General features: G+C 38.6%; 1 protein-coding gene across 1 annotated transcript in view; it reads right to left on the bottom strand.

Moving 5' to 3' along the window:
* Nucleotides 1–1,776: 1,776 nt before the first annotated feature.
* ARSJ (arylsulfatase family member J) overlaps nucleotides 1,777–26,480 on the bottom strand; it is a 41,821-nt gene continuing 17,117 nt past the window's right edge. The window contains exon 2 of the mRNA XM_050895625.1: nucleotides 1,777–3,693. Coding sequence (XP_050751582.1) covers nucleotides 2,292–3,693 — 1,402 coding nt within the window. The 3' untranslated portion in view covers nucleotides 1,777–2,291. The remainder of the gene's footprint in view (nucleotides 3,694–26,480) is intronic.

Below are 26,480 nucleotides of genomic sequence, written 5' to 3'. Positions count from 1 at the left end.
TTTCCCAAACCAGAAAAGGTACATCATAAAAAGTCATCATTTCTACATTTGTCCATTGATAGCTGATCCAGACTAACTTAAAAAGTCTCACTTTTTCTCAAAGGCAAAAAAAACATGTATTTTCTCAAAGACATGAATTTTATACATCACATTTTGGAGTACAATCTCTTGAGATGTTATTATCATTTCTTTATATGGACATCAATGGTGCATTTAAAAAAAAAAAGCGAGAAATTAGAGAATATTTGAGTTCCTGATTACTCATTGAATAGTCTGGATCTTAAGTAAAGCTAGACAGATTTCTAAGAAAATTAATTAGTCCTCTTAAGGACAACACAATATGAAAAATAATAGTGATGATATTAAACACTTATGCAGATACACATCATCCTTTTATAATTATTATTTATAGGTAACTATTCAAGAAGTCCATTTCTATCTTCTCCCCAGTATAGTCATTACAAAAGTAACTCTAAAATAGGACGAACTTGTTTCTAAATTTTCATTAATGACAGCTTTATTCTGCTTTATAGCTGCAAATATGCCATTTACTAGGTTTTGGCAGTATATGGCTGCAGTTAGTTTCTTTTCAAAAAAGGTCAGGGGGTGTTGGAGCATCGGACATGATTCAGATTTTAGTGTGCACTGATTTTACGAATGTTTAATTTTTCAACTGTAATCCATTTATATAAATGTGATTTCTGAGTCAAGTGAGATGTAGTTGAAAAGCATGCTTACTTTAAATTTTACCAAAATATGTTATAGCTATTTAACAAATGAATCATCAATTTTACTTAACATAATTCATCTTGAAAGTTATATGTGCATATGTATTGTATCAATTATCACAGATCACCAAGAATATGCAGTCAGTACATCCATTAATCATCCATGCAGACACCTTGGAAAAGGGCAAAGTTTGAACCATGTCTCAAATTATATACATACTGGAAGAAGAAATTCTGTTTCAGCAGCGGAATGTCATAAAATCATCCCTGCACCAAAAATAATAGTAATAAAAAGCTTACTGAGTTCGTTTAAAGTAAACAAGGACAGAATTGCTATCTTTGATGCAAAAAAGAGGCAGACTACTTTTATGAATGCCATAAAAATAAACTATTTTAATAGATACATAAATAAAAGGTTTAAAGTAGAATTTTCCCCCCAAACATAAAGATGGCCTAGCTTCTGTACAGAAACTGAACAATATTCACGTGACTACTAAATTAAATAATCACTTTGTACATTCAAAATAATTGGAGGCAAATACATAATGAAATGATGCACCTGAATCATTCTCCTTTCTCATCCTAGCAGTGTATACAGTATTTTCTTGTTTTACAGTACTCTGAGGATATGGATCTGTTAAATAAAACTCTGAATGATAGAGTGGGAATAAAATTAAAAATCAAAGGAAAAAAACCCCAAACAATCCTAGCACCCAAAGGGGTACCTTGCATCACCCAGTAATTAAAGTTTTAATGGAAGAGAAATAAGTATTGTGCTGTAAAATAAATTATGTCTCTTACATATTGTTGTATAGTTATCTTAAAGTGTTTAAATATTACATTCACTTTGGTGATGTGTTTTTGTCTATGCCTATAATAAATTATACATGGCGTGTGCTAGCTATTCATGTGTGTTGAATAACAACCTTCTGGTTTTACTACAAATGGGGGCAGCTTAGCACATCTAGGAAATTTTTAAAATATTTCTGATTTATGTAAGACAGACAAAGTCTAATTCAAAGCAGCTTTCCTCCTATCATGCCCCCCCTCCCCAGCACCTCTAAAAAGTTACTCTGATGGCTTCATGTTTTTGCTGTGTTGTATCAAAAAATGTCATAGGTTGGTGACTAACACTTTCTGACCCACAGAGGTTCTCAGGTTTTGTTTTCCCTTTCTCTCTATGAATCATCTGTCAGTTTGAGAACATTTGCCACTAACATCTCCATACTCTCCAAATATTCCAACTAATTTAGGCAAGGAACCACCATTTGTCCATCAAAAATGAGTTTACTGAACTTAGGTGTTACTGCCATTGTTATCTGGAATGTAGCTGTGATGGGTGAGCACCATTCATCCCGTAGAGGAGAAAGTTTGTCATGTGGACGTTTACGTACACTCAAGGCAGAGTGTTGAGATATCTTGTGCTGGTGAAATCAGAGAAAAAATTAAAAGATGACAACTTCCATCCATAGTGCAGAGCTAGCATTTCTAGTATATTCTGTCAGAAGTTCAAGAAAGTTGGGCCAAGCTGACTTAGACTTGGCAAAAGAGCGTGCTTAGAGTCTATCCACCAGCAAGATGTGAACGGCAATGTAATGATTGCCCTTTTTTCCGATTTGCTTTTTTCTTGTTCTTGTTCTTCTTTTGCTTATTTGCACCTTTACTTTTATCTGATTTCTTTTTCTTTTCGTCCTCCTTAAACCACGGACCCCAGACTCCTCCATTCAGCTTCGGGTTACTCCGAGGGTCCTTAGGTGGATATCGAACAGGAACCGCAGTCTTATTGAACTGTGAAAGCCTCCGCAACAACTGCTTCACTACCTCCGGATACCTTGCAGAGAGGTCCACTCGTTCATACGGATCAGCGGTTATGTTGAAAAGCCACACTGTTTTCCCAGCTGACCAAGAAACGCGTTCATTGTGCCAGCGGTTGGGGCCCACGTTACTGAAGGCCTGTGGAGGTACCCAGTCACTATATCCTGGATTTCCCGTCAGTAGTTTCCAATGATTCACTCTGATGGCAGATTGAATCGCAGTGTTCCAGATCCCATAGCCAGCTGCCCAGGACCCATTTTTAGCTTTGGTGTAAATCGGATCAATGTTGTGTAAGATGTCTACCCGTGGAGAACGTCTGCCTTCACTAATGGTTTCCCATATATCATAGCCATCCAGCTGGATATCTTCATCGATCTGCCCTTCTGCCAGTGTGATCAAAGTGGGGAACCAGTCTGTGATGTGCACAAGCTCCTTACACACAGACCCTTTGTTTTTCAGAAGGGGGCTGTGGACAAACCCAACAGCACGGATACCTCCTTCCCAATAGGTCCCTTTGCTTCCTCGGAGAGGCCAGTTACTTCCTCCGGCCATTGGCTGCCCACCATTATCTGAAGAATATATGATAATGCTATTCTCGTAGTAACCTAACTTCTTTAAAGCAAGGGTTACGTTGTTTATGGCTTCATCCAAACAAGCTAGCATCGCAGCATATCTTCGCCTGTTGATGTTATTTATCGATCGATAATGTTCAAAATACTTGCCTGGTGCCTGAAGAGGCGAATGAACAGCTTGGTAAGCAATATATAAGAATATAGGTTTCCTGGGGTTATGGGAAGCTAAGATTTGTTGTACTTTTTGTGTGTACATCTGCGTCGAGTAGATGCCGTTGTCATGATCCCAAGCTGCGTTGTCGTTCTCGTACAGGTCATAGCCACATATCCCAGGGCTGTCACATTTGAAGTGAGTGTAATAGTCGCCGCTACCTAAGAGCGAGCCGAAGAAAGTGTCAAATCCTCTCTGCGTGGGCATGCATTCTCTGCGATAAAACCCCAAGTGCCATTTGCCAACCATGTGTGTTGAATAACCAACCTCCTTCAGCTTCTGAGGTAGCGTGACATTATCCAGAGGTAAGCAGTTGGGCTGGGTTGGCCGTATAATGGAGTGCTGAAGGCCGGTGTGTATCTGGTACCTGGAGGCAGGGAGGAGACAGGCATCAGGCGGGGCGGGGGGGAGAAATGCTCAGGCCCTTACGCACGGACACCCATGCGCGTAACTGTAACAGAAAATATTCCTATGCATGCAGCAATTTTCTCTGGAAATATTTTGAAGTGCGTATGTCAAAAACTAACGAGGTCATACTATTAAATCTGCTGAAACAGGAGAACGGCATCTGTTTCGCTTCACAAGTGTTTAAGAGCAGTTCCCCCACCTCCTTTGGCCAGTGGGCAACAATACTGAACAAGAAACATGACACAGCAGCATCACATACTTCTCTCCCTGCTGGCCTCATTTTTAATGTTTTAATTTCCTTGTAGCTGTGAGCAATGTCAAAGGATCTTAGAGGCAATGTGCTGCCTGTGAACCATTATTTGGGCACTACTATTTTAAAGCTAGCAGTCAAACTCACAGACCTTTACGGTATCCCTTATGTACAATACAAACCCTAGAAAGCAGAACAATTGCATTGGTTTTTCTGAGCGCAAACAAGTACTACAGCACTGACTCGGGACCAGCTCTCATGGCATGCGCAATACTGAAAGCCTGACAGTCTGATTTCTGGTCATCCATCATGCGATATGCATATGGGCTATGACTTAGCAGAGATATTACTAATATTATAACAACTGAGTCAGTCGTCAGCATGCATATGATGGGGCCTGGCTCTGCTCTCTCCTGGAACACCTACAGTCCCATGCTCCGGCATTTATCTCCTGAGTAAGAGGCATAAGTATCCGTGGATGGCAAGTACCCCGGCCAAAACTCAAGGATGCATATGCAGTTACAGTGAAAGAGGTTTATGAGCGATCACTCAAAAGGAAGTGATAATTTCATCACTGGATCTCTTGTTCAGCAGTCATTTTCTGTCCTTGCCTAACTGTTCGATGAGATGGTTCCCTCCATGAACTGAGCTAGTCAAAATACCTATATATACAGGAGCACAGATATTTTGAGGTACTTTTTTTTCCTCCACAGAAAGCTTTCACATGTTCCCATTTAACAATGATTATTGAAAATTACGTGGATAAATACAATTTTTACAATGCCTCATAATTTGCTAGTGGTAAACATATCTACAGCATATAAATACGCTGGACTTTGAGCATGTAACAGCAGTATATTTAAAGGACAGGATAATAAATTCTGCAGCGCAATACAGTCTATGTATGAAGAATACATATGGTCTCCATATGATTAGAAAATGAATTCAGCATGGGCAGTAGTAAGTATAAAAAATCATGGACAAATCCATTTATATCAGTTTGACACTAAAAAATAACATGTAACAGCACATTGTAAACCAAAGAAGACTTCTCCCCGGATGTGAGAATAGATTAAATTCTCAGTCATGAATAGAAGAGCTAGGTCCACCGATACTGTGAATCTTCCCCAAGAACACTTTTTTATTAATTTGTGGTAGTAGGAGTTGGGACTTCCTCACACATTCTGCTAGTATTGCCAATATGATTGGCCTCCTGAACTATCTAGAAAATTAAAAACATTAGGCTCTGCCTGTCCATAAATAACTTAAAGTCTGCTTTTATATGATGTCTTCCTGGCCAAGATCTTAGAAGGCACCATAGATGTCTTTAATGCCTGCCAATCTGTAATAATTGTGTAACTTCCATTTTATTCTTGAACTTATTTCCACAGAACCAGAAGCTCTAGTCTAACTTAATTTATTGCAGAAGCTTTGGGTGTTGCACTCTGCTTTAAGCTAGCCTGTCCTCAGTACACTGCAGCACTGCTGCTTTTCTTTGTCTCTCTGGCACTTTTTCAGAGCATTGTTTCTGTTACCAGTTTGTGGATCTGGAGCCCTGCCATCCAATTGTCCCCAAACTCACAAGCTGGTGCTGACACAGGAGATACTGCAGTAGTTAAAGCATACTCTCAAAATTATGGGTTTCTGGGATCCACACTTTGCTTTCGTAAAAGAAATGTCATGCACACACAAATACCCACATCTTTCCCATGATTCAAGTATAATATTCTTCTCCTTTTAAAACAGGTAAAATACAATAAGGAAACCATGCTGACTGATGGCAGTGCCCCATGCTTCAGTTCACTCCATCTTTGAGAGTCCTCAGGGAACTATGTTCACAAGACATTTCATTTCCTTCCCCTTCTCTTTCCTCTGCCTTGTTAAACTCTTTCAGTAAATTCCCCTTATTTGATCCAACTGAAAAAGTCCTTGCCCCCACCCTTCTATTTTAGTAAATAGCTTCTGCTTTCTTAAACGTTGACAGCCTCCTCCATCTTGAGATCAACCCCCAATCCCAGCCAGCCAGTTTCTCCCCTGATAAGCTAATTTTGCTGGAAGTCAGAATTTTCTCTAAAGCGATGTTGTTGTAATAGAGATCCTTCCACCCTTCTCCTCAACACAGAAGCTGAGCCTGGGGGAAACGGGCAACAGAATTTGCGACACATTGCAAACCAATTTGCCTCTTGACAAAGCCTACACAGAAAGTACGATATTCACACAAAGTTAATTCTTATAAAGAATTCATACACAACACGCAGATTCCCCAGCTAGGGCTTTTCAATTACATATCCAAGCATGAAATTCCTACACTGTTAATCTGACAAATATTGAACAAAAAAAAAAAATCAAGAATTAGCTTCAGTTATACATATTCTTCTTATGAAAATTTCTGGCATCCAGCAATGCATCTTATTTCAGCAGTCCCCTCAGTAAGTTATTCAGTATGCTGGCTACAATGCACATATAGCAGTCCTGCTTCAATTCTCTGCTGCTGTCTTTTTTCATGAGACTTTGGTGTGTTTCCCATATGTGTGTGTGTCTATGCTATTTATGGCATAGCTATGCTTCTGAATATACAGATATGCACACATACAAATAGATATGCATTTTTATATTCATACGTGTAAAAAGGGATCTGCAAAATAATCAATTTTAAGTAAAAATATTTCAATTGCAGAAGTGTTTCAAAGAAATATCAACCTTTAATTATCAGAATATTATTACCAAAACGGTCACGATTTGTTCACTTTTCTGTGCCACGTGCCTTCCTAATTGATCCATTATGTGCCCATATTACTTTTTCAGTGAAAGTATTTTGTTTTCAAAGGACTTGCAGAGCATTCATGGGAAAACAAAGTAAGCTGAGCAAAAGACAGTGATTATATGGAAGTAAATGGCATTAAGAGCAATAGGAAAAGTGCCTCAACATTACCGTTTTGAAACTGTATTTAGACTGTGCAAGAGGAGAAAAAACTGAACAAGGTAAAACAGAAAGGAAGTAAGAGGCAGATGCTGATTTGGGGGGAGCTCTCTAGAAGATAAACTCACGAGCTCACTAACTGCCATGAAATGTCTGTGAAATACATTCTGTAGATTTCATCACTTTCTACCACAAGATTAGCTAATTCTTTAGAATAAATTGGTTTAATTTAATCCCAAATGCAGAAAGCAATTTATGATCATGAATAGTCTGGAATTCATTATGATAATTACACCACTAGTAACCAGTTAAATATAAGCAAATGCTGACAGGCCACAGAATCTAATTTCATAGTTTTTTAGACTTTGACCTTTATGGTCAGTAGTTACATAAAGGTAATAGACTGATAATATTCTGTATAAAGAATAGGGGTTCAAGACTTGTGAATACTTTCTATGCATGCACTATGCTCTCTTTCTCCCTACCCCTCCGAGTTTCTAGATCATGGCTGTCTCTATTAGATACCTGAAATTTGAAATTTGCAGAACAAGGAGCTAAGTAAAATTTTTGTGAAATGTTCAGCTAATGATATGCATATTGAAAATTAGTTTATCCTCGCTACATGGGGATGGCTCTTCTTTGCGCATTTTCTATTCTTGTTTCTATTTTACTAGTGTGGAAGTTGTTCAGATGTTTACAGTAAAAACACTGTGATAACTGTTCCAGCTAAGGCAGCTGTTTAATGCTAGTTGACTGTTACACGGCTTTGTTTACTTGTTTGTAGTGGAAACTTTAAAGCAACGGACTCCCAGTGGGAGTATCTTGATGACTTCATAGGTCCTTTGCTTCTTGGATGCCGAGAGAAATATTTCAGAGGTTTCTTAAAATAAATAAATAAACAAATAAAGCCTCCATCCTGACTCTGAGCTTATGATACTGCTTTCCAACATGATTTCCCTTCCTGTTTTAATCTAGAAAGACACAAAGCTAAGCCAGTGGCTTTTACATTACTCTTACCTTCAGTCTCAAGGTGCAGAGACCATTAAGTTGTTAAAGGTCAACTGTACATTCAAGTGCCAGAGTCTTTGTGGATGTAAATCACCACAGGAGCACTAAAGTCAATTTGACCTGAGCTTGAGGAATCCATTAACATTTGGAGGCTTAATTTCCCCCCTCTGATGTCCTTAGTAAAGCTAAATTAGTTTCCCAGTTCTCATCTGGAGAGCAAACCAAAGTAGAGAAGTGGATCAATGACAGTAATCTTTGCACATTTTCACTGCTATTCCCTGAAGCAGAGAGCAAGACTTAAGGTCTGTATAGTAGAAGAGATTCTCCTGGCCTGCCTCACAGCCCCATGGTGCTTATGCAGTCTTAAACATATGTAGGCCAAACTAGTTTTCCATAAAAAAAGTTTCCCTAAGGAGTTTTCTATTGAGTATTTTCCCCTTAACTTCAGGGTGGGTTCTGGACTGAGAAAGAAGCTGGGATGTTTCTGATTTTGGAATGCGCATGTACAAAACTATTGATTTTAAGCTTTCATAATTTTAAAATACTGCATTAATTGTCTTCCAACTGAGATTCTTTTAAGGCTCACTGAAGATTAACAAAGAAGTACAGTTTGAAGTTTCTTATTTCAGGAACTTTTGCTAGCACAGTTCTAGTTAGTATATGTGGAAAATGTATTTTTATTATGCATGCATAGCTCAGGATATGTTGAAAAAATTTTCTCAATTTTTAAAATAATAAACTCTAGCCTAGGATTTAGAAAAGAATATTTTAAATTAAAAAAATCATTTGCCAGAAGGAGTTGCAAACAGAGCGATAGCACTGAGGTATGCATGCTACGTTAGTTAAAGGGATCGTTATTGATGATTATGCATTTCCCTGTTAAAAATAATAAAATACAGCAAGTAGATACCAGTCTATAAAGTAGGCTTAGGGACTGCTGAAGAACAGTCTTTGACATCTTACCTGAAACTGTTTGTATAACACAACAGCTAGAAATATAGCTATTCCAGATGCGTAAAGAATATAGAAATCAGTGACATTTCTTGCTTGGAGGTTCCCAGTCCTCAGAAGTCCCAGTTAGTGGGGAGGAAAAAACCCCAACGTCCCACTTGCCGCCAGCAAATCATTAGAAGCAGGACTCAATGACCAGTAAGAGAAAATCGATATAATAAAGACTTCTTTACAGTGGACTGAGGCTTTAGCATGGAGTTCACAAACCCTAATCGTTTGAAAAAGCTGTTACTTTGGGCAGATACATTTACTCTTATTTACCTCGAAGTTGTTTTGAGCTCTGTAAGATGCTTGCAAGGGAAGCAGAAGCTGTCCGGAAACTCTTCTGCTTTCAGCCCTCCAAAGAGGCTGGTGAAAAGCATGGCAGAGAGATGCAAAGTTCCTGATCAGACATGGACCAACATGAAAGAATCACACAAAAATGATTTTGCATCAGAAATATTTGCCATAAAAACTAAATGTTTTATGCTGAATCTGCTAAGGTTTTAAAAACTAACATCAGAGAGTAAAGCTGGAAAAGGGGCAGGTTGATACAGGAGACACTGGGGGAGAGAGATAGAGCTAAGCTGATTTAAATGAAATGCAAATGAACCTATCACAGCCTGACATGAATTGCTGCAAAGCAGTCAGCGAGTATCAATTCATAGTCCCTTCAGACTGATGACAACAAAAGCCATAGCCTGTAGCCACAGTGCTTCTTTCTCATTTTGTATTAAGTAAATTTACTGATGAGCAAAATGTTTTCTAAATTTTCATGTCTTTTTTATTTCCAGTCTTTTCCTAACTTAGAGACGGATGACAAGTCTTGCCTTTGCTAATTTCCACTTATCATGCTTCCATGCGAGCAAAAGCAGGCAGTAGGCATCTCAGCATTTGTTATGGTAGTAAGCTTGAATATCTGTTCTAAACAAGATCAGGTTAGCTAAACTCCATCAATCACATTTCTTCAGTATTGATGGTCTATGGCGACTACGTACTATTCCATGTGATACATTTTCTAAATGCTAGCATAAAAGTTTTGGTTTTCATGCAACATAGTCTTCTCAGAAACAATCTTAAGGAGCCTTGAGCCTATACTACGTAAGTTACCGTTCCATCTTTCAAAAACAGCAGCTATGCAGCAGCACAGGAGAACGTGGTTTTTTCTGCCCTAAGTTCCGGATACTTGGTTCCAAAGTAAAGTTACAGCCAAGGCTTCAGTTCAACATATAGTTTAAAGAAGAATGTGATTTCAGCCAGGTAGTTGGCTGAAACAGGACCAAAGTAAGCAATCAAAGTTTGTGCCATGAACATGAGTGATGCTATAGGTATGGAAATAACTCTCAAGTCAGCCATGCAGCATTTTGTCCTGGTTAAAATTCTGAACACCACTAAGGAGTGACAGAAATGCCTTCTCCATTAGAACAGGATCTGTCACAAAACATACTCTTTTGCTGAACAATATAAATTAAGGGTAGAAAGGATGTATTGGCTTATGCTGCCTATTTTTCTACCTGCTTAAGATTGTGGGTAAGATATTCTGCATATCTACAATATTGTCCCCGTGGTTTGAATTAGATACGAAATACTTTTATTGATACGTGCAAATGGTACTATAGCTAGGGAGTTACTTCTCTGAGATGGTGGATGCACGACTAACAAAAGAAAATCTCCGTGTAGAAAAAAGAGGAGCAAAGATTTATTACCAGAGGATGGAGGCATTTCTTCACTGGGATATGAGTTATGGCTGGAGGGTTCAAATGAGCTCTGCTGCAGCAAACGACATGCAGAATACTGTGCCACAGCCTGACCAACACTGCTTAATTTTTTTTAGAAATTTGAGGGAGGCAAAGACTGTCCATTTTCTGAAGTAGGCATGATCCCTCTGGTCTCCATAGTCCTGGTTCCCAGCTACTGAACTGACTGAATGCTGACTGCATGCTGGGATGAGACCTGGGTGGATGTCATTGCCTCAGGTTTCCTGCTTTCCTTGGGAAAGAAACAGAGGCGTACCGGCAGGGAAGCCCGAGTGAATCTGAACAGGCCCATCGGAACATTTTCTCCGCTCAAGTCTTCTGTCAATGTTAAATGTATGCCAGAAAAAACTCTATGAATCTATTATTTAACCATTTTAATCTTCTAGTTTGTAACTTTAAGATTTTGGAAGGGAAGGCAAGTTAGAATGTAGATGGATCAGAGAGGCAAATGCAACATTAAAGACTAAATGTGAACTCCAAATCTTTGCAGACTTTCACCATGTCGGCCCACATAAAACAAAACCGAAGTTTTTCACATGCAGACATACACACACACATTCATTTCATCTTCAGCTGTATTCCTTGAATTTTTATGTGCTTATAAATCAGAGCAGAAAAATATCCACTTCTAAACCAAGTGTTTACATAAAAAGTCTAACTCAAATTATTTACTGTTTTATCACTCTGGCAGTGCTACTGCAAACATTTCACTTGAAAGATTCTGAATCTTGCCCTACTTTCAAGTTTTTGGGGGGTGCTGATGGGGTTTTTTTGTGTTTTTAAATCAGCTAAGGCTCTTCCATCAAATACAGGAAAAGAAAAAAAAAGTAGCAATTTATTCGTGGACTAATAATGTTACCATTTTTGTTCCAATTACCTTTTTCCAAGGACCTACAGGAGTTGAGGTATCTTGGTTTAACCAAATGCCATTTGGATTTTGATGCATTAACTCAACCTCAAAATCATTTGGAAATTCTGATCTCATGCAAGCCCTGACATTTGGTCATTTGAATAACGTCCTTACACCACTATATTGCTTATACTGCGAATGTATTTTTATCATCCGGCACCTAGAAATGCCACCCAGAGTTACATTAACAAAAATAAACATTTATCAATAGCAAGAACCAGAGGGACTACCAGTGAACTTGTGGTGGTTCAGAAGCCCTGGTACAGTGATGGACCCTGCTGCTTGAAAGCTGGAGAACCAAGCCAGAAAATGGTGTTCTTCGTGGCTCTATATTCTGACCAATTTTGCATCTCAAGGATATGCACCAGCTCTACTCTCTTTTATCTTCCCAACTCCAGCTGACGCAACTGGCACCCCAGGAGCGAGGCAGAGCTTGGTGAAGAGCGGGAAGGAAAGTGTTGTCTCTAGAGTTGCTAGCTTTAAAGGAAAAATAGCTGACTGTGGAACCAAGCTGGGAGAGAAAAGAAACAGAAACCTTTATCTGCGTTTACTTGGGGTTACTCTCCCTGGTTGCAAGGGGCGGTTAGCGCAGGGAAACATAAAAATCATATAATGAAACTCAAGCAGAAGTTTCAACTTTGAATCACCCCACAAATTAAGTTGTAATTAGTATTTTCATACACTAATTCCAATTTTTTACAAAACATTATTAAACTGGCAGCATATCCGCTACTAACCTTTCCTGTCATTGAGACAATTTATCTGTTCAAATGGGAGGACAAGAAATATAAAGGAGAACGTGGGAGTCGGCAGCAGCTGGAATGCATATGTGTATATGCAGCTATTGTTTTCTTTGCTCCCAGTTCGCTGCAGCTGTGGAAACAGAGCACAACGTTTCCAACTTTATCACTGAATGTTATTCATTTAGAAAAAAGGGGAAAAAATATGCGATTGCATAATCAGCGCTCTCGGTTTCATGTCTGCATGTAAATGACATGAAAAGAAAACAATTTGACTAAATACTTTGCATGCCAACCACAAATCCAGACATTGCCACCAAATTCTGGGCTCTCAGCAAAAAATAGATCCCATCGGATATTACACCTAATCAACATGTTACAAGGAAAAGAAATGCACTGCTGTGAGTTCAGGAGTATACTGGAGCTACACTCGCAAGAAGAGAAGCTCACATAAACAGACTATCCCGGCATATTTCTCTGAAGCTAAGGCAAGCAAATGGCAAAGGAAACCCAATTCATTAGTAAGAGATGAATTTTTTAGTCCTGCTTCAGTCATTTTTACAGGAGGAAAAACAGAAGAAAATGAGATAAATGGAGTCTAAAAGCCATAAATTGGCATGCAGAAGAATTCCCCCCCCAGGTACTTCCAAAAGCGGTCTGCAGACCCTGTTGCAAGCACCGCATGAGGCTGGAGCAAGACCAGCATGTCAGAACAGGGACACAGCACATACCAGCTTGTAAAGGTTGTTCTCTGTGCTACAGCACGTAACTCCTGAGCATTGAAAGTGTGTAAAAGTGGCCTTCATTTTAACCTGTGTGTTCACTGCTGTGGTGGAGAGAATACCATCTCAGATACTATTAATATCCTGGACTAGTCATTCTTACAGATAGAGTAAATTTCAACGTGTCTCATTGAAGCATTCTGCCTAAAAGAATACAATAATTGGTAATAACACAGGTGGTTTTACATGACCAGAAAAAAAAAATTGCCAGGTACACGTGTAAAATATTTTTCAGCTAAAAATCTCAAGGCTGAAACTCATCATTCTGTGACAATTTAGGAAAATTAGTTGATCTTTATATAAGAAGAATTTATTCAGTGAACGCACCTAAGGGACGTGAAAGATATTCATTATATAGTTGCCTTTCATAAGAAGACATCTTTCATAAAAATGACATACTTGATAGCAGTCCTTAAGGTAGCAGCCAGTTATTTTCTTACCTTACACTTTAATTAAAGTACCCATTTTGACCATTTATTACTATCTCTGAATTAATATTGTCCTTATTTATTATTCATATGTCCAGTACTTAGAGTCTGTATCAATCTAAATGCTGTAAAATGACCTTGAATTGACAGCAAGGATGACTGAGGACAAAATGACGAGATGTAAAATATAGGTTAACAACTACCATATCATGGTTTTATGATATCGTTTGAGAGAGATAATTGCTTTATAATTAAAGAACATTATGACACTGAAAAAAATCAGGATTATTCGGAGCTTCAGAGACATCTCAGATGTTTTAGATAACTTCACACAACATCCAAACTTTGTGAAAGCTGTAATTTTCTATTAACCATTGAGCAACTACATAAACATACCATTTCTGAGCATGACATTGGAGAATGTCATAGCTTCATCACTTTATTGAACTTAAGTATATCATAGGCCATTAAGTTTCTTTTGACACCTTAGATTAGTCTTTAAGACTCTAATTTAAAATTAGAGACAAATTATTATTTTCAAGTGGTAATGGCCACAATGTCTCTTTAGTATTTATAATATTCCTATTATCCTGCTCTATGATATGTCACAAGCTCAACTGTCTCAAGGCACCTGTTACAGGAAAGAGTGAACAGATTCTAGCCCCCTTAATCAATATGCAGCTACTTAAATAGAAGGATCAATTCCATCAATTTCAATTGAATATTCTTTTAGATAAATTTTTGCTCAGTGCCATCAAAATATCAAAATGAGTCCCTGAATTAATGCACGAAACCCCTTTTCTAGTGTAGAGATTCCCTGTGAATGCTGATTAATTAAGAAATATTCGTGGATGATTATTTCTGTTTCATCTCAACTCTGCTATTCTATTTAATGCACTTATTCTTTATTGTTCTGCTTAATGCACTCTATCATATAACATGATTGTAAAACATGTCCATTTGCATCAAAAGGAAATTATTCTCTCTTCCTTCGTCTCGCATGTATCGCACAGCAATACAACATAGCAGGATATCCACCTAGAGCAATGTGATATAGCTGAGCATTTACGTTTAAAGCTTAATTACACATTTCTAGACACTTGTAATTGATACTGCTGACATCAGTTGCATATTAAATTATAAACTGTTACTCAAAACTGAAAAAGTGAGAGTGCGCAATCCACTTAATCAACATAACTTTAAGTTTTACACAGACTGCAATGCCCACCAGACACCTCCTGTTTCAGATCTTTAACACCAGCATTCTTGTCAGCAAGATAACGATGCCCTTCGCTGTTGTCTCTACAGGTATCCTGGGACAGACACAAGCCAGAAATTGTTTCATGCCACTCCAGAGCTTCTGCTAAAATGGAAGTAATTTTCCAAGAAAAGCTACAGCCCTGATGATATGAAGAACAGCTCTATCTGGATTGAAGAAAAAAATGCATTTTGACTTTTCGACAACATAGATAGTTTTCTGGGCTGACATTTACTGGCAACAGCAGTGGCACTGAATCATTAGCAAAAGGAATAACCTTGACTTGAAAGAGAGGGCTGGGAGCCAAGAGACATGCTTTCTTCTGGGTTCTGCATAGTTTTTAGCCTGAGCATTGCAACTGACCTCTAATTCTTTTGTCATTCTGACACTTTCATATTAGTTTCTTAGTCTTTTGTGTTTCTCATTCCTTTAAGCAGGGATGGTACTATGTCTGTTGTACAACACAGCTAACACTCAAAACGGGCTTTTTAGTCTTCTGATAAAAAAAACATTGGCAGGATGCAAAGCAGCCTCACCCCGATGCTAAAACCAGTTTCTAACTGGATTTGTTAGAACACAGCACTTACAAACATCTTATTTACAATGATTACCGACAGTTATGTACAAATTCTGTCACGTATTGCTGGCTACTGAACTAGATCCTACTTCATTAAATTCAGTCTGTTGTTAGCACTACTGGATTTTCTTTTCTACTTCCTGATTCACTTGAGAAATATTGTATTAAAATCCATTTTTCAGAACTGACCCCAACATGCAAGACCATTTTTGGTTAAGACAATGGCTGGTGTTGAAGGCACTGTGTGCAGTTCCCAAAGAAATAATGTATTAAGATAATGAAGTATTTTTTTAACCTGGGTCCCAGATGAAAGGTTCCTGACTGACAACATAGGGAAATGAAACATCTTTGTTGATGTTTGAAATGAAATGCTTTTGCTGCCGTTGTCTGAGTGGATGTAGATGTAGGTGTGCTTTTGTAGCAAAGGAAGGAAGGAGTGGGGAGAAGTGTTTCAGGGCTGTCAAGTCATTTCTGTGAAAATTTTTAACTAACACATCAGAGATATTACATACTGTATAATATGGCATAAAAAGGAAAGTAAAATGTCTGTATTCAAAGCACGGTGTTTTTCTTACTTTAGGGATTTTCAAATGTCTGTAAAGCAATAGAAGACAAATTGAACTCTCTTCCCACGTATCCTTACACATTGTGGCCATCAGTTTCTTTCTCTCTTAAAGGCTGCATATGTTGGAACTCAAAAGGAACAAAACAACTTCAGCAGGTACCGTGCCCAGCTCACTGCAACCCATCCCTCGTAACAGGAGCAAATACTAAAATGCCCCTGAGATTTAGCTCCCACAGCTGCCTCCGACTGAGATGAGGCAGCGTAACACCAGGAGCTTGGTACTTCATAGGGCTGTTCTCTGCTTCTGTACCAAACGGATTCGAGTTGCTATCTTTGCGCTCTGTCCAAATTAGGCAAAGGCTAGGAAAAACGTAAGGTCGCTATGTGGAGCAAGAGTGCAGTGAAATCAGAAAGCTCTCCGTTTCGGTGATTAATGGCAGCCCACACATTGGGTGGTTGCAAGATGCCAGGGCATGGGGCACTACAAAGCCCCCTCCCACCATCCTGCTACACTTTTCCCTTCCCTTCAGTCTCCTACACCACGGAAGAGAACAAACTAGAGGTAATAAGGGACGGAGGTTAACAGCACATCTGTTTCTAGGCCTCCATGCAACTGAATAATGAAGTGATTTGGAGAAATGCTTCTTTATTTCCCTCCTAAATCCGGCTTAGAAAAACAAGTAGTGCTATCTTGGATGCCACTGCTGTACTCCCTAATCCTTTCTAACGATCGGTAATTTCTCATTTATACTGCTCCTCAGTCACATCTTGCTTTACTGTTTGCATTGCAGGAGTGTCCAAAAGCCTAACAGAAACTGAGGCCGCAGTGCAATAGGCCTGGAAATAAAATGGAGTATAAGAGAGGGGGTGAAAGGAAACAGGTGCCTAATCATTGTTAGTCCAACAAAAATCTAGAAACCACGTCTCTTACATGTATAGCACTTATGTCTAAAACCAGACAAAGCATACATAAAATATTTGCTATAAAATGTTAATATATTAATGAAATTGTGCCTTATTTAAGATGTTAGTAGGTGATTTTGATCCCAGACAAAATACCACAAGAATGACTCATGTAATGGAGTGAGTTGGATAAGCATAAGTGAGGTGTAAATCGGACACACACAAAGTTTTGGCAGTAGGCATTCAATTAAATCCTAGTACATTCATGGAACCTATGTATCGATGCCATCAACGTTGTACACCTGCCTTCTGTGGGGCTTTTTCCCCTCTGCCTGAAAACATTTGTTTAATAGAGTGATATTAGCATCACATACCCTGTGACAAGTGATTTAAGGACAGATATCCTCTTGAAAATGTAGATCACTCATATTGAGGTAGGAGGTATACTATTCTATATGTATAATATTCTATACTATACTATGAAAGAACTTTAAGGCAAAGAGTAACTTCGCAGAGGTGGATGGGATTATCCGCCTTATTCAGACATCAAAACTCAGGATGAAGTTTTCACTGACTTCACAGGGCCCTTGTTCAGATCCCTGATTTTGGTACTTTGGACCTCGCTGCCCTTTCCATACTCTAAGGCACTCAAATGGGTCACTACCAGATGGACACTTGATAGTAACCCATTTTGTTCTACAGTCAAACCGAAAGATGCTCATATATTCATATTTCTCTCCTTCAGCTGTATGCTGTTCTTATTCTTGAGTTCACTACATCCCACCCACATATATTATACAGAAAGAATGAGCATAAATTATGGTGTTGCGTTACTAATTGATTGCATATCTTGTCATAGCCCATGAATTTCCATCACTAACTTCAACAGTTGAAAGACAAAATCAACATAATATTGTAAATTAAAAACAATCAAGACAAACTGAAGTAATTTAAATTGTGAACTTTTAGAATGTGAGGCATTTACTTTTTCAAAGATTTCTTTTGGAGCTGTGAGAAATAAAACCCTTTTAAAAATTAAAAATAAAAGGTAGAAGTAGTGATTCTTCGAGAAACATTAGTTGTTAAGGAGAAAGGTAAACACATTTAGCATTTATCAAAGTGTTTGTTTCATTAAATAGCTATAGAGCTCTGACTTGGGAAGATCCCTTTGTATGGACGGTCCTTCCACACCTGCTTAAATTCCTTGGAGAGAGAAGAGCTTTCTTGAACAGGATGGATTTAACAAGTGCCTGTTCTTGAACTGATGCTTAAGTGCACTTCCAGTCTTTGCAACATCACAAGAATTTTAGAAACCAGTCTATAAATGGTTTTACAGCTAAAGAAACAAATAGGTGCCTAATGGGATTCTCAAAAACATGTGCTAAATCTCCATGAAATCAATACAAGTTACAGCAACTGAAAAAAGACCACTGATTCCCAATCTGCATTATTAAGCTTCCTTTAAAAAAAACATCTGGTCCTTCAAGATTTTTCTGTAACCCTTGCACTCCAGCCAGGGCAACTGAATTTGTTAAGGTGGGTACGAACTTATGTATACTTGTGTGTGCATGGGGAGGTCTAATATGACATCTAGGTCCTCAGAGTAGCATGGCAGCTTTTTTATTAGGAGAAAATATGTACACTGTCCAAAATGCTTATTTTGACAAAGGAGATCAGTAAATCGTTCTCTATTTTGACTTGTAATCCTCTTGCCCCAGTAGAACTGTATATCATATAAGTAAATACATGAATGATGTAGTGTCCCCCCCCCCGCTTTTTTTTCTTTTGCAAAAGGGAAATTAAAAGGGCATACTCTGTTTTCTCAGAGGTTCCAAACCAAAATTATCATCATCACAGAAAAGCAACTCCTACACATTTGATCTCCAACCTTAGGGTTTCTTGTGGGAGCCAAGTATTTGTTGAAAAAGACAACAGTAAGACCATAACTCATCAGTCCTTTTCAAGCGCAATTAACTACGTGGAACATTACTCAATCAGTGGCAAATAACTTGTGGCTCCCAAATCACTTCTGTCCTTTCAAGGTTGTGAAATTATGGATTTCAGTGGTTAATAATCATGGCAATAATGTCAAAACTAACGAAATGCTGTAATGCCAAACAAATGAAGCATCATCATTTAGAGTCTGTTCTTGTTTTCAACATTTCATCCCTGTGTGGGGAGAGGAATATGGGAATTGTGGGGATTGTAAAGGGAAAAGAGGGAAGGATAAGAAAGAAGGATCAGGCACGCTTCGTATCTGTTATGAATGAGAAGACAAAATATTTCTTTCCTCTTGAGGAGCCAAGAGAGTTAAAGGAGGAGAAAATCAGCACAACTGAATGCACGCACAGTAATTTGCTGACATTGTATAGTATTGTCTGCATTACAACTGTACAATACCACGCAGAGCTGATGAGTTATGACAATACCACAGAGCTATCTTCATTTGTGAGAACGTGAAGATGTTAATAAAACTGCCGAATATCAGAACATCACATCTGTTCAGTTCTGTTTGTACGAGACTTTTCCATTCGCTAAACAAATCTGTCTTCTCAGTGTAGCTCTAACGGGTCACATAGGAGGGAAGCAGCCCAGAAGAAGCTGTAAACCCTTCAGGGAGCCTGTCAGCTAACTCAGTTACAAAATTCTTATCTATATTGTCCTATTAGTAATAACAATATATAACTCATTTACACAGCTTTTCCCTTTCCGTCTCAAAGCATCCCACAAAACAGATAAATCAACATCCCTATTTTAAATATAGGCACTCCGAGACAGGGAAAAATGAAGCATCTCGCAGAAGTAACCCAGCACCAAAGGTATAACTGTAGAAAGAGCCTTGGTCTTCCCAGTCTCAGCCTAGGGCTCCACAATGGCATAAGAAAAGTCCACGATTAGGTTCAGTGCCCCAGAGATGGAAAACAAGAGAGCTCTTAAAAAGGCAGCCTCACACAAGGAAAGGTTAGAAAAGCAAGAACATAGTGGGATGCATGATGCTAACTGATTTTCAGTTACAAACTAGATCAAGTTTGTGTCTTGACAGTCTTCTCTACAGATTTTTATCCATCTGCATTTCCTTACTATGTACAACTTGAGCTTAATAAGTCATTGCCAACTTTGCAAATACTGTCTAAGAGCAATGAGCTTATCAAGGATCAATTAACCAGGCTTCTCACAAGAGTGGGTGCACACTATAAAACACATTTTCAAGTTCTGCGAATGTGCCCCTGCAACTTAACCATGCTGCCTAAATGCACCAGTTCTTCGCTAACTGTCCGAGTTGACTTGTCCAATATTAAGCACATAATATATTTTGAATTCTGGTAATCTGGCTGCGTGACTGTAAAATTCCTCAACAGTTCATTTTATGCCCAGCTTTTCATGAGCAGTGCTCTATAAATTGCAGGACCAACTTCTTAGCTTTTATTTGTGTTAAAATCGAGCATCTGCTTTTCAAAACCAGGCTTACGTATGCGTGTTTGAAATCAAAATGCAAGAGAGGCGGCTAAAGAGTCAGCAGCAACAAAATGGGATAGCAGCAAAAGATCTCTAAAGCGTTAGCTCGCGTTCCTTGGCAAGCTAAGTGTCTGGGCTAAACATGCATTTTGGCTCTGACTTGGGAAAATGAAGTTTCTTCTATCTTTCTGATGTAATCTCTTTAACCGACAGGGAAGCAGTACTGATGGTCATTTGGGGAAACTGCATCAATCTCTCCTGGTAAGAATGGCGACTGCTGCACCATATTAGGAAGAAAGGAGATGACAGAAAGAAGGGAAAGATGAAAAATCCACGGAAACCACATTAGAATCAGAGTGGAACTTAGTGATTTCATTAGGGCTTGATCCAGTTATTAACATTACCCAAAACTTTAAATTAAGCCTTTCATTACTTTTTGTACACTTTCCTTTACAACTTTCAGAACATAATATTTTAGACATAAAGCCAGTAGTAGGTGTTGTTACGTAAGTGCAGTATTTTAAAAACAAATAGCTACTTATCTAAAATCAAAAGACATTTGAGAAGCATCTGATCTAGACATAACGATATGTAATAACAGTGTAAAGGACACCATGAGCTAGCTAACAGACAACATAATTACTTCACAGGCTTTTATTGCCTGGAAGTTAAGATTTTTTTTCTGCTTGGGGGGGGTGGTGGTGGTGGTGGGTTTTTGGGGGTATTTTTTGGAATGTCATTCAAGTTTAAACCATCCAGTAAATTTTCTGATGTTGCTTCCCTCCTGCCCCTTTTTCATTTGCAGATTGCATTATCATGCAGAAAAAAAATCTTGTGGCAAACTAGTTTTCTGCACTTGGTCACAATGAGCATAGCTTGGAAATGATGCATCAGCCTAGGAACAATGGACAAGCAAAGAACTGAATTCTTACATTTGGAAATGGCATACACCCTGAGACAGCTGCAGAAAAGCCATGGCTGGACACACTTTCTCTTGAAATATATAAGTTAGGTTCAGTTGTGGATGTGAAAGCAAGTTTTATGCTGGCTCTTCAGTTCTTTGGTATGTTACATAAGCTCCCTTTCCCCTTTATTTTCATAACAGTACATAAATATTTTATGAATTATGGATCTTTGAACTGTGTTTCTCTGACCATTGACTGATTCTCATTTGTCTCTTTGAAACTGTATCTCATATGCTATGAGAAATTCATCATCCTTGTTTGTCAAAAAAAAAATCAACAAAAAAACCACAACAGTAATTCTGTTTGTTGCCAATGCTACAAGTCAACTCGAAGGACAACAAATTTCCACTTAATGTTAACATCAAGGTTACGTGGAGACAATTCTGTTCTGATATATTAGAAGCAGTAAAGCTCAAACAGCTTTTAATTCATTCTTTATATACCTTAAGTTAGCCACTCCCAAAGATACAATTAAAAAAGGAATAAGGGAAGAGTATCTTCTCTTTCCGTGTGGATTAACGTAAATCCTGATTTCCACCAGAAAAATAAAAACACGGCTGTGTATGTCTATGTATCTTATTGCATATCCGGCATTATAGATGACAGTGACACACAGGCTGTTCTGAGGCTATTCCAGGATAACATTCAGTGCTTCATAAAGTGCACAAGGTTTTGTAGTATTATGGAAAAATAAATATCTAATGCAAAGCATTTTATACAGCCCATCGAAGTATCTCAGTCCAACATAGGTAAATAGGTCTGCATTAACTACACTTTCTAGAATCCCCCAAACTTTTTCAGTTCAGAAAGTGTCTTTTTTCCCCCCCCGATCTGTCTTCATTCTCATTCCTGTGGGATGAAGGAAAAAAACCCATGCTTGAAATTACAGTCAATTGCAATTCTAGAATCTAAGCTAGTATGATTGGTTTGACAAGGAAATATCTGCTTTTCTTCTGAGATTACCTGCATTCCCTGTACAAGATCTGAAATGGCTGTTCCAACTGTTTCTCAGTTGAACTCAAGATGTTAGCTTCACTATGATTTAGAGCACTTGCTTATGAACAAACCTCCTTCTTATTTCACCTGCTCTGGAAAAATCTCTCATCAGTATTCCTTCTGAGCATATAAATATCCTTTGCATCAGCTACATTTAAGGATTTTATGTGCTGGAATAAAAGCCTCACTGGGTCACTGGCATTCCTTACTGGGTTCACTGGGACCAAACTAATAGAGCTTCACAGCTTCACCTATGAGAAGTTCTGATTTTGCCTTCTGCTCTGGTTTATATGGTTTTGTTCTGCATGAATGTCACTGCTTTGCCCGAGTTCACCTATTTAGCTCTCTCAAGGCTTCAGGAGCTCGGCCCATCTTCTACAGGTTTCCCACACTTCAAATAGCCTATCAGTAGACAGTGAGGATGGATATTCACATTGCTATCTTTTTCCACTGCACGTTAGACGTCTCCAGCATGCTAAAAGCACTTTTGAAAAGTCAGAGTAAATCTGGTCAGCCTTCTGGTGAAATAATATTTCCATCCAAAAAAATGGATGTTTTTCTCTTGATCTCATGCATCAGTACAAGGTGGGACACTTTTCAAATCTCAGAAGAAAAATGAGAAAAATACCTCTAGCTCTACTATGACAGAAGGACATAAACAGAAATGGCAAAACAGGAGTTTGATCGGGGAAGGCACAGTTCAGACGTTTACACAACCTCTAATATAGTTGCAGATATTCTGGTGGTAAAGAAACAGAATGCTGGAGACAACAAAATAAAAAGCACTGTATTGTGCTCATCCAGCTGTTTTTCTTTTGCTTTTCTAGCTGAAAAAATATTTTTTCCTTTTTTGCTATCTTCTCTTGGGATGGAAAAAAAAAAAAATTCTCATTCTCTCCTTGAATCTGCAGTTTCCAAGGTGTGTTACTGAGACAGGAAAAACGAAACAAAACAACAATCTCACAATGTTAAAAATTTCAAGTGTGTGACTATTACAGAGCTCGATTAGCCTATAGATGGAAAAGACAGATTTAAATTAGCTTGCTGAACAAGTGGAATCACGCGAAGCATACTATACCTTTTAATAAAACCCCAAAATGCATATACGCTATTTCATGCTCTCACCAGAAAGAATGATTTCTCCCACTCACTCCCTCAGGAACGTGCTTACAAAATTCCGCTTCTCCTGACTCAAGAACTCCTACTTCAAAATTCTTCCCAATTATGGCCATGTTTTCAGCTGCTTGTTTAAAAAGCATTCGATGGCTTTTTATTACCTGCAGATAGTTTATTTTCTAGAAAAGAAACCAAAAAAATTAAACACTATGCCTGCACATTGCAGTTTTCCATCCTAAAGTAAAGTGGCAGCTAAAGAAGCAAAATACGGATTCAGGAAAGGGGGAATCTCTCTATTGATTTGTCTCAAACTTCCCTTGAGACATAGGACAAAGTACATAGGATTCCGACTCTTTAATAAATAGTGGCATCCTCTTGAGATCTTATTCTCTCTACCCTCTCTCAGAGGTTGCCCACCCCAGAGAAAATTTGCCTTGGTCCTAGCAGAAACCTAGCTTCAATGATAGCTTAAGCTAACACCCTAGACTGTGGTCCGAGTTGGCAAAGCCAAAATTACGTTCCCTTTTGTTCGCTCCGGCACCTGGGCAGTGACCTCTGACTTCGGAAAGGGGACAGATTTGAGCAAGGCAAAAGTATCTTAAGCCACATAGCTAAGCTGAAATGAATTTGCCCATCACAGCTCTTCATTTTATCAAACCAGAATAATAATTCAGTTATCCTCCTCTCGCAGAGCATTGTGAAGCCAACCTTATTAATGTCTCTAAAGCTGTGTGAAATCCTTTGACAGAAGCAGCTATGGAGGGCCAAAGCTTTAAGACCGAAGTAGCTGCAGTTTCCATGGTTCAGTGACTTTCTCAAATGTCTGTGATGACAATTACAGATACTGGATTTCTCGTCCTTTATCCCTCTGAAAATGGCTTTCAAAAATTCCTAGTGCAAGTCCAAGGCGGGAGGGCAGGCTACAACGAAGAAGGACAGAAAGATGGAGAAGTCAGGCCTGTCTTTCCTATTTCTTCCCTTTCGTCATTTACCCGCATCACCAACCAGCGTATTGGTGGTACTGGGGCTCTTCTGCCCTTCATAAGCACAGGCAGCACGAGGACGGCAGCATGTTCTCCCTCCTAGAAAAAGCTTTGCTCTTGGCTCAACCGCAGGTTGCCCTCTTGCTTCGCTGGCTCTTGCATTATCATCCACCTACACAAATTAAGACACGGTTTCTTTCTTTCCTCGCTTCCTTAAATAATGAATGGAAGAGGTGCAAATTTAGAAGCAAGTGGTATCAGCAAACACACACTGCCTGTGAACTTTTTTTCTTAAAGACTAACGACTGTGTGCTGTAAATAGGCTAAATAATCTATTTCAGTGAAGGGAAGCAATCTGTTCTCTCCCTGTCATGTTTTCCGGCATGCCAATCTCCGGTTGTACCACAGGAACTCAGAACACTCAGGTTTTTTGCCAGGATCCTCCGTCCCAACAGGGGACAAAATGGGTGGGGACATACAGTTAGGCTGCATTCAGTTTTTTCTATGTTTGCGTGCGTGCATTTCTCTGGGTTTTGCGTATTAGCTGTCTTCAAGTGCCTACCACTTACCTAAATGGACTGTCTGGGTTTATTTAGATTTATTTAACTAAACAACTAATTTAAGAAAATCCACATTGCTATTTCTAAACAGTATATCAAATTACAGCTTTAAGGGAATGACATTTTATGTTTAACAAATTATTTCTACTTTAATAAGTAGTATCTTTTTCATTAACCATGGCAAAACCATGTGTGTGTATTAAATAACATCTTGTAAATAACGGCTTCACTGGCTCTTAAATTAGGCTCATCTAGCTAACAAAACAAAGCTATATTAATGTAAAAATACACTAATGGAAAAATGATGCTTCCAAAATGTACAGCAAATACTAGGAAGAGTGCAGTCACTAACAATTAAAGAAAATTAGTAAATCATCTAATCAGGACTTCATCTGTGGAGATGGATAAAGTTTTATCTCTGGCTAAGGTCATTTGCTTGCTTGGTTTCCTGTGTGTACCACACAAGAGATGGACCCATGTACTTGACATTATCAGCATACCGCACTGTATCTCTGGCTCCTGACCAGCTTTTTGAGGCTCTCCTGAGCATCTGAAGAGTCACGACAAGTGTAGAAAATGTAAATGTCTCCTATATGGCTGTATATCACCTTTTCCCCCCTTCTTTCTGCAAGCATGGAGAGGCTATTGCCATGACAGGAGGTGGCATGGGCTGAGCATGTTGCGTTCCTAGTCCCTGACGCTGACTGAGCATCACTTGCTTGATAGAATGGGAACACACAGGAAAACATGAAGCACGCTTTGCCACATGAGTTACATACGTTGACTCAGCGTGACCCAAACACCTGGCACAGGGGTGGGAGATGAAGTACAGTCACTGGTTGTCTTTGGCAAAAAGAATGAAATAAAAAACATAAAATAAATTTTTAAAATTGCATTTTTGAACTGCAAGAGCCACTAAAATAAGTCCTTGTTTATACCGATTTATATGTACAGTAAACATTTCTAGAATTCATTTCCATGTGATCTCTTTCCTTTGCTAAGGTTTCCTAAAAGAAATGATTGAAATTTATGATATGAAGTCTGCAGTGTTTGGGCTATTTGCATAAAATATTTTAGTCTACTTTTAAAGGATGTGAAGTTAAATTTATGCTCTGTGTCTAGTTCATTTAGACTCAGAATTTGAATACTTTCCAATATGAAGTCACTAACTAGTCTGCACTGGACCACTGTAAACCTGGAGTATTTCCATTCATGTCAATGCAACTGATGTTAAGTTACTAATTGTGAAGGGCAGCAGATTTTGATGCATTGGAGGTTTTGGGGCGAGACAAATTGGCTGCAATTAAAGCATGGCTGTTAAAGCCCAAACTGCTGAAAGATTTCTTTGAAAAGAAAACTGTTTATGCAGGAAAATATTTTTAGTTTGGATCAGCGTACTACAGACAGACACAGTTTCTGTATGGCATTAGCAGCTGATAAGCCTACAGCAGACGGCGGAGGGGAAATATTTTAATTCCATTCCTGCCTGGCCAGTGTTGTACCAGCACCAACTGTTTCACACACTTTTGCAGTGTGGTAATATTTGCAAGTGTTTCCTTCAAAAATGTGCAGAATTTAATTC

The sequence above is a fragment of the Gymnogyps californianus genome, chromosome 4, assembly GCF_018139145.2.
Source record: "Gymnogyps californianus isolate 813 chromosome 4, ASM1813914v2, whole genome shotgun sequence".
NCBI classification, from domain to species: Eukaryota; Metazoa; Chordata; class Aves; order Accipitriformes; family Cathartidae; genus Gymnogyps; species Gymnogyps californianus.
Note: the sequence above shows the minus strand (reverse complement) of the source record. Positions and strands in the feature narration are given on the sequence as shown.